This window comes from Carcharodon carcharias, chromosome 10 (genome assembly GCF_017639515.1).
Source record: "Carcharodon carcharias isolate sCarCar2 chromosome 10, sCarCar2.pri, whole genome shotgun sequence".
NCBI classification, from domain to species: Eukaryota; Metazoa; Chordata; class Chondrichthyes; order Lamniformes; family Lamnidae; genus Carcharodon; species Carcharodon carcharias.
The window spans coordinates 82011343-82019419 of NC_054476.1; the positions used below are offsets into that span (position 1 = coordinate 82011343).

Consider the following 8077-nt stretch of genomic DNA (forward strand, 5'->3'; position numbering starts at 1 on the left):
TTGAGCAATAACTGACATCACATGGGGCAGTAAACCACTAACAACAAACTGAAACTGACATGGGGCAGTAAGTCTCTGGTCAATAACTGACACTCCACGGGACAATCAGTCCATGATCAATAACCTTCACTCCATGGGGCAGTAACTTCCTGATCAATAACTGAAACAGACAAGGGGCAGTAATTTGAAGCTCAACAATAGACACTGACATGCGACAGCAACACCTTGAGCAACAACTGACACTGACACGGCCAATAATTCCCTGATCAATAACCGACATTGGTATGGGGCAGTAACTCCCTGATCAATAACTGAGACTGAGAAGGGGCAGTAACTCCCTGATCAATAACTGACACTGAGAAGGGGCAGTAACTCCCTGATCAATATCTGCCACTGACATGGTGCAGTAACTGCCAAAACAATAACAGATACTGGCATGGGGCAGAAAGGCCTTGATCAATATCTCACAATGGCATGGTGCAGTCATTCTCCGATCAATAACTGATACTGACAAGGTCCAGTAACTCCCTGATCAATAATTGACACTCCATGGGGCTGTAACTCCCTATTCAATAACAAACATAGGCATGGGGCTATAACTCTCTGATCAATAACCCTGACTCATGAGAGCCATTAACTCTCTGATCAATAACTGACACTGACATGGGGCAGTAACTCACTGATCAATAACTGGCACTGACTTGGGGCAGTCATTCCCTGATCAATAAATGAAACTGACATGGACAGTAAGTCGCTGATGAATGAGACTGACACAGGGCAGTAATTGGTTGAGCAATAACTGACATCACATGGGGCAGTAAACCACTAACAACAAACTGAAACTGACATGGGGCAGTAAGTCTCTGGTCAATAACTGACACTCCACTGGACAATCAGTCCATGATCAATAACCTTCACTCCATGGGGCAGTAACTTCCTGATCAATAACTGAAACAGACAAGGGGCAGTAATTTGCAGCTCAACAATAGACACTGACATGCAACAGCAACACCTTGAGCAACAACTGACATTGACAGGGGGCAGTAACTCTCTGATCAACAACACACACTGACATGGCCAATAACTCCCTAATCAATAACTGACATTGGTATGGGGCAGTAACCATCTGATCAATAACTGGGACTGAGAATGGGCAGTAACTCCCTGATCAATAACTGACACTGAAAAGGGGCAGTAACTCCCTGATCAATAACTGACTCTGAGAAGGGGCAGTAACTCCATGATCAATATCTGCCACTGACATGGTGCAGTAACTGCCAAAACAATAACAGGCACTGGCATGGGGCAGAAAGGCCTTGATCAATATCTCACAATGGCATGGTGCAGTCATTCTCCGATCAATAACTGACACTGAGAAGGGGCATAATTCCTTGATCAATATCTGACACTGTCAAGGACCAGTAACTCCCTGATCAATAATTGACTCTCCAAGGGGCTGTAACTCCCTAATCAATAACAAACATGGGCATGGGGCTGTAACTCCCTGATCAATAACTCTGACTTATGACAGCCATTAACTCTCTGATCAATAAATGACACTGACGTGGGCCAGTAACTCCCTGACCCATAATTAACTCTCCAAGGTGCAGTCATTCGCTGATCAATAACTGACAAGGGGCGTAATTCCCTGATCAATATCTGACACTGTCAAGAGCAGTAACTCCCTGATCAGTAACTGTCACTCTATGGAGCAGTAACTTCCTGATAAATAACTGACACTGACATGAGCCAGTATCTCCCTGATCAATAACTGACACTGAGATGGGGCAGAATCCCCCTGATTAATAACTGATAGTGACATGGGACAAAAATGCCCTGATCAATAAATGAGACTCCAAGGTCCAGTAACTCCCTGATCAATAATTGACACTCCATGGGGCAGTAACTCCCTAATCAATAACTGACATGGGCATGGGGCAATAACTCCCTAATCAATAACTGACACTGACATGGGCCAGTAACTCCCCGACCCATAATTGACACTCCAAGGTGGAATCATTCGCTCATCAATAACTGACACTGACAAGGTGCATAATTCCCTGATCAATATCTGACACTGTCAAGAGCAGTAACTCCCTAATCAATAACTGACTCTGACATGGGGCAGTAATTCCCTGATCAAAACTGACACTGACATGGGGCAGTAGCTTCAAAATCAATAACTGACACTGACAGGGGCAGTAACTCCAAAATCAATAACTGACACTGACACGGGATAGCAACTTCCTGATAAATAACTGACACTGACATGAGGCAGTATCTCCCTGATCAGTAACTGGCACTGACATGGGGGAGTATCCCCCGATCAATAACTGACAGTGACATGGGACAAAAATGCCCCGATCAATAAATGAGACTCCATGGTGCAGCAACTACTGATCAATATGTGACACTGACAAGGGGCAGTAATTCCCCAATCAATAAGTGACACTGACATGGTGCAGAAATTCCCTGATCGAAACTGACACTGACATGGTGTAGTAACACACTAATCAATAACTGACAAAGAGTTGGGGCAGTAACTCCCTGATCAATAAATGACACTGACATGGTGCAGCAACTCCTTGACCAATAACTAATTTGACATGGGTCAGTTACTCCCTGATCCAGAACTGGCATTCTATGGTGCAATAATTCGCTGATCAATAATTTACATTGACTTGGGGCAGGCACTCCCTGATCAATATCTGACACTGACTTGGGGCAGTAAGTCGCTGATGAATGAGACTGACACAGGGCAGTAATTGGCTGAGCAATAACTGACATCACATGGGGCAGTAAATCACTGACAACAAACTGAAACTGACATGGGGCAGTAACTCTCTGATCAATAACTGACACTCCACGGGACAATCAGTCCATGATCAATAATCTTCACTCCATGGAGCAGTCACTTCCTGATCAATAACTGACACAGACAAGGGGCAGTAATTTGCAGCTCAACAATAGACGCTGATGTGCGACAGTAACACCTTGAGGAACCACTGACACTGACAGGGGGCAGTAACTCCCTGATCAATAACTGACACTGACAAGGGGCAGTAACTCCCTGATCAATAACTGACACTGACGTGGGGCAGTAACTCCCTGATCAATAACTGACACTGACATGGGGCAGTAACTCCCTGATCAAAACTGACACTGACATGGGGCAGTAACTCCCTGATCAATAACTGACACTGACAAGGGGCAGTAACTCTCTGATCAATAACTGACACTGACATGGGGCAGTAACTCCCTGATCGAAACTGACACTGGCATGGGGCAGAAAGGCCATGATCAATATCTCACAATGGCATGGTGCAGTCATTCACCGATCAATAACTGACACTGACAAGGGGCATAATTCCCTGATCAATAACTGACACCGAGAAGGGGCAGTAAGGTCCCTGATCAATATCTGACATTGACATGGTGCAGTAACTCCTTGATCAAAACTGACACTGACATGGGGCAATGACTCCCTGATCAAAACTGACACTGACATGGGGCAATGACTCCCTGATCAATAACTGACACTGACAAGGGGCAGTAACTCCCTGATCAATAACTGACACTGACGTGGGGCAGTAACTCCCTGATCAATAACTGACACTGACATGGGGCAGTAACTCACTGATCAATAACTGACACTGACATGGGGCAGTAACTCCCTGATCAATAACTGACACTGACGTGGGGCAGTAACTCCCTGATCAATAACTGACACTGACATGGGGCAGTAACTCCCTGATCAATAACTGACACTGATGTGGGGCAGTAACTCCCTGATCAATAACTGACACTGACATGGGGCAGTAACTCCCTGATCAAAACTGACACTGACATGGGGCAGTAACTCCCTGATCAATAAATGACACTGACATGGGGCAGTAGCTACAAAATCAATAACTGATGTGAACATGGGCCAGTAACTCCCTGATTAATAACTGACAATGAAAAGGGGCAGACAAGCCCTGATCAATAACTGTCACTCAAATTGGCCAATAATTTCCTGAGCAATAACTGACACTTACAAAGTGCAGTGATTTGCTGACTATTAGCCACATGATCATAATGGGAGAGAGGTACTCTCTGATCAATATGCTGTCAATTATGGGGACATTCATTCACTGATCATTAAAGTGACTGTTACTGGAGGCATTAATTACATTAGACAGACTGTGAAAGAGGACAGGAATTTCCTGATTATCAATCAACTGAGAGAGACAGGCGTTGTCATCGGCATCGGTCTATCGATTTGGGGATTGACATTTACTCGTTTGTGAGTTTCTGCCTTGGTTTTCATGAGACTGAACAGGCTGATTCTCAACCCCCAGATCTTTGGGCACATAGGGCAGGACATCCCACATGGCAGTGGAATCCAGAGTGCAGGATTTGCTTTCCTGTCTGCTCTGCCTCATCTCTGTGACTCACAATGTGATGCAGATTAATGGACATGTTGTGGCCATTTTGAATGAATGGTAGCAGGCTCCTCCCAGTCACTCATGTCAATGCTGCTGCACTTCAAGGAGAGCTTCAATGTGCCCTTGAAGCATTTTCTTTGTCCTCCACTAGAACATTGGTCATTTGAGAATTGAGAAAACAGGATCTGTCAGAGGAGACAGTTTTCAGCCATCCGGACACAGTATCCTGTCCATTCAGGTTGATCTTTCAAGGCTTTTGCCTGAATGCTTTTGGAGCTGGCTTTATAAAGGACACTGGTGTTTGTTCAGTGATCCTTGCATTGAATCGGGAGGGTGCAGCGGAGGCATTGCTGGTGGAATTTCTCTAATCTTTGACATATCAATAAGAAAGCAAAACTGCCTACATCAAACTTTATTCTTTTTGATTCTATCCCGAACGCCAACCCATCGCACTCGCCTGTGTCCAGGTATCCAGCGGTGATCCCCGGTGAAGTCCTCAGATCATTTCCAGCAGCAGCCATTTTTCCCAATGGTGCCATTGACAATTGGGAGCTGCAAGCGTTTGATTGGCCACCAGTTGTCCTTGGCGGAGTTGGGGGCGGGGGGCGGGGGATATCTGCTTCCGGGGTCCTAAATCCTAGGGAGTCCTGACGCTGGCCAAGGAAGCAAAGCAGGTGTACTGCCGGGTTTCCAAATCCCCCATCACCCACAATAAATCCAGCCCTAGAGTCCTGACAGTTGTAATACTCTGATCAATAGACTGACAGTGGCTGAGACCTGTCATTCCCTGATAATCAACAGGCGGCGCTGTCTGTGGGAAGTAAGTTGTCTGATCATCAATAGACTGACAATAACTGGCAGCCTGGTCAATAAACTGATAGAATCTGGGAGCAGAATTACCCTGCTTTTCAATCTATTGGAAGTGATTCGGGGCTGCAATTCCAGCATTATCAGTCGACAGACAGTGACTGAGGACATTAATTCGCTGATCAATGGACTGAAAGAATCTGGGGACACTGGTTCCCTGATCAATAGACTGGGGCGTGACATTCCCCAGATCCACCAACATAAGGAAAAAAGGCCCAGAATGTCAGCTTTTCATCTAGTGGGGATTACGGGGGTGATGTGAGTGTGGGGGGATGGGGTTAGGGGGTGTTTGTCTGGATTAGAAGTGGAGCCCGCCGCTCCCAGAATAAGTGCAGAGATTGCCAGGTGCAGAGGTGGGCTGGACAGAGGGCCTGCCTCTGTGCTCCAGCACTTTGATGAAATTATGTTAAAAAATCATTAAAACAAAAAAAAAACAGCCTTCCAGCTCTCACCCCTCACTTCCCATACACTCCTCATGCCCTATCCATGCCAACCTATGCCACCTTATGCCCCCCAACCCTCATGGCCCTTCATTTTCTCTATGCTACCCTTTGCCCTTCTACCCATCCTTCATGGCCCTCCTACCCCTATGCCACCCCATGCTCCTCTAACCACCCCCCATGGCCCCTCATGCACTCTATGCCAACCCATGGCCACCGCTTATCCCCATGGCCCTTAATAGCCACTAGGCCAATTTAATACCAACTCATGCCTCCCACCCACAACATTTTGCCCTTATCCTCTCCATGCCAACTCACCTTAAGTAAACCTCAGAAGACATGCTGACATAAAGTTAATTTATGCATCCTTGATGTCACACTCTTATTGATTAAAAAAACATTCAATACCTCGAAATTCCTTCCACTGATCTCTTAGGGAACAAGCATTTCTATTCTGTAACCACTTGGAGCTGTCAATCAAACTGCTCACTTAACAGGCACTCCACTGTGATAATGTTAGGTTGTTAAAAAGACATGCAGTACTAATCCTATAATGATATCCCTCAGGTTTATGACAACGTACAGAGTGAAATATCAAGCATTAACTTTTTAAAAACTCCACGCTATTTTTTTTAACTTAAAGCCCCACAGAGTTAAATCCATTGACAGCTTTGGCAGTTCCAACAAATTTTGTCAGTTCTTTGACCACTTGACAGTTTCAGTGAGTTTCTGCATCTTTTTATGCTGCCTCTGTGAAGCACGGGATATGTGATTTATAACCTTCCCCCCACCCTGTGAAACTGATGGAGGCCGGGTTCAGCGGCAGGACTTCCGGATTCGGGTCTCTGCCGGCATTGCCAAGCCTCTCCATCTGTGCAAATATTCAGGCCTGACAGACAGGTGTTGGCATAGTATGAATATTCAGTCCCACCCCTGGGGTACAGGGGGTATTCAGTCCCACCCCTGGGGTATAGGGGATATTCAGTCCCACCCCTCCAGGGTACAGGGGGTATTCAGTCCCACCCCTGGGGCACAGGGGGTATTCAGTCCCACCCCTGGGCTATAGGGGGTATTCAGTCCCACCCCTCCAGGGTACAGGGGGTATTCAGTCCCACCCCTCCAGGGTACAGGGGGTATTCAGTCCCACCCGTCCAGGGTACAGGGGGTATTCAGTCCCACCCCTCCAGGATACAGGGGGTATTCAGTTCTAAACCTTCATAGTACAAGGGGTATTCAGTTCTACCACCCCATGGTACAGAGGGTTTTAAGTCCTACCACCCCAAAGTATAGGGGGGTATTCAGTCGTGACACTCCATGGTGTTGGGGCAGGGGGATGGTGCAGGGGGAGGCTTTGGGGGCTGTCTCTATCCGCTCAGGATTGCATCCTGGAGTTTCGTCAAGAATTTGCCAAATTTTCTGTGGCTTCTATGGTAACAGTTTCTCAAACATTTATTTATCACAGTGCAGTTAATGAACTTTCTTTTATGAAGAAGGTCCCTTAAATCACCATGTTCTCCTTTGATGTGTCCTCCCTTTTAATGTAAAAATACTAAAGATCAAACATTCAGTTTTATTGAGCTTGGCAGTGTCAGGTTAACAAGCAGCCAATCACTCAGAGGGATTTGCAAATCGATGCATAGAAATCAGTTTTTACAAATGTAAAAGAAGCAGTGAAATGAACCAGTTAAACAATAGCTCAATAACCAAGAAAGTGTTAAAAATATTGAAGATATCCAGGGCTGTCAATTGAAGTCCGTCCATCATCAACCACTGTACCATAGTTAACTTTACAGCTTGTCTTTCACAGTAATCATATTCAATACTACACATTCTGGGAGAAATGTAAAGGTTTTTATTTCAGGTAAGTCACCTACCTTGAACACACAAGGAATTTGCCATCAATATTGATCCCAAAACTCCAATAAACAGCCTGTGGAACATGCTTCCCTTGTGTAGGTTACTGTCAGCAGCTTCCACTCTCTCCTGGCTGAGAAGTTATATGTGAGTGACTGCTCCTCTCCTCTGTCCCCTAGTGAGTTGAGTTTTTTTCACTTGGTTTTATTCTGATTGAATAGTTTGGGGAGGGGGAGGGAACAGAGAGAGTGACGTGAGATTGCAGTCATTAAACTAAGAGCTCTCAACACATACACACAGCCTCTCTCTGCAAGTTCAGTCACACAGCAGCCAAAAACGCTTTCAGCACCACTTAACAAGCAGAGAGGGGAGCCCAGGCTATTCAGGAGAAATATTCCAGTCAGCAGACAGCAAATACACACATGCCCACTTACCAAACTGTGCAAACAAACAGACAACAACTCAACAAACAACATATGCCCCAGAACA

At 45.7% G+C, this 8077-nt stretch overlaps 1 protein-coding gene across 1 annotated transcript in view; it reads right to left on the reverse strand.

Annotated features, from left to right (window-relative positions):
- Positions 1-7759, reverse strand: part of cd44b (CD44 molecule (Indian blood group) b) — an 85754-nt gene extending 77995 nt beyond the window's left edge. Inside the window, exon 1 of the mRNA XM_041198129.1 lies at positions 7609-7759. Within this exon, the coding sequence (XP_041054063.1) occupies positions 7609-7675 (67 nt within the window). The 5' untranslated portion in view covers positions 7676-7759. The remainder of the gene's footprint in view (positions 1-7608) is intronic.
- Positions 7760-8077: the final 318 nt, after the last annotated feature.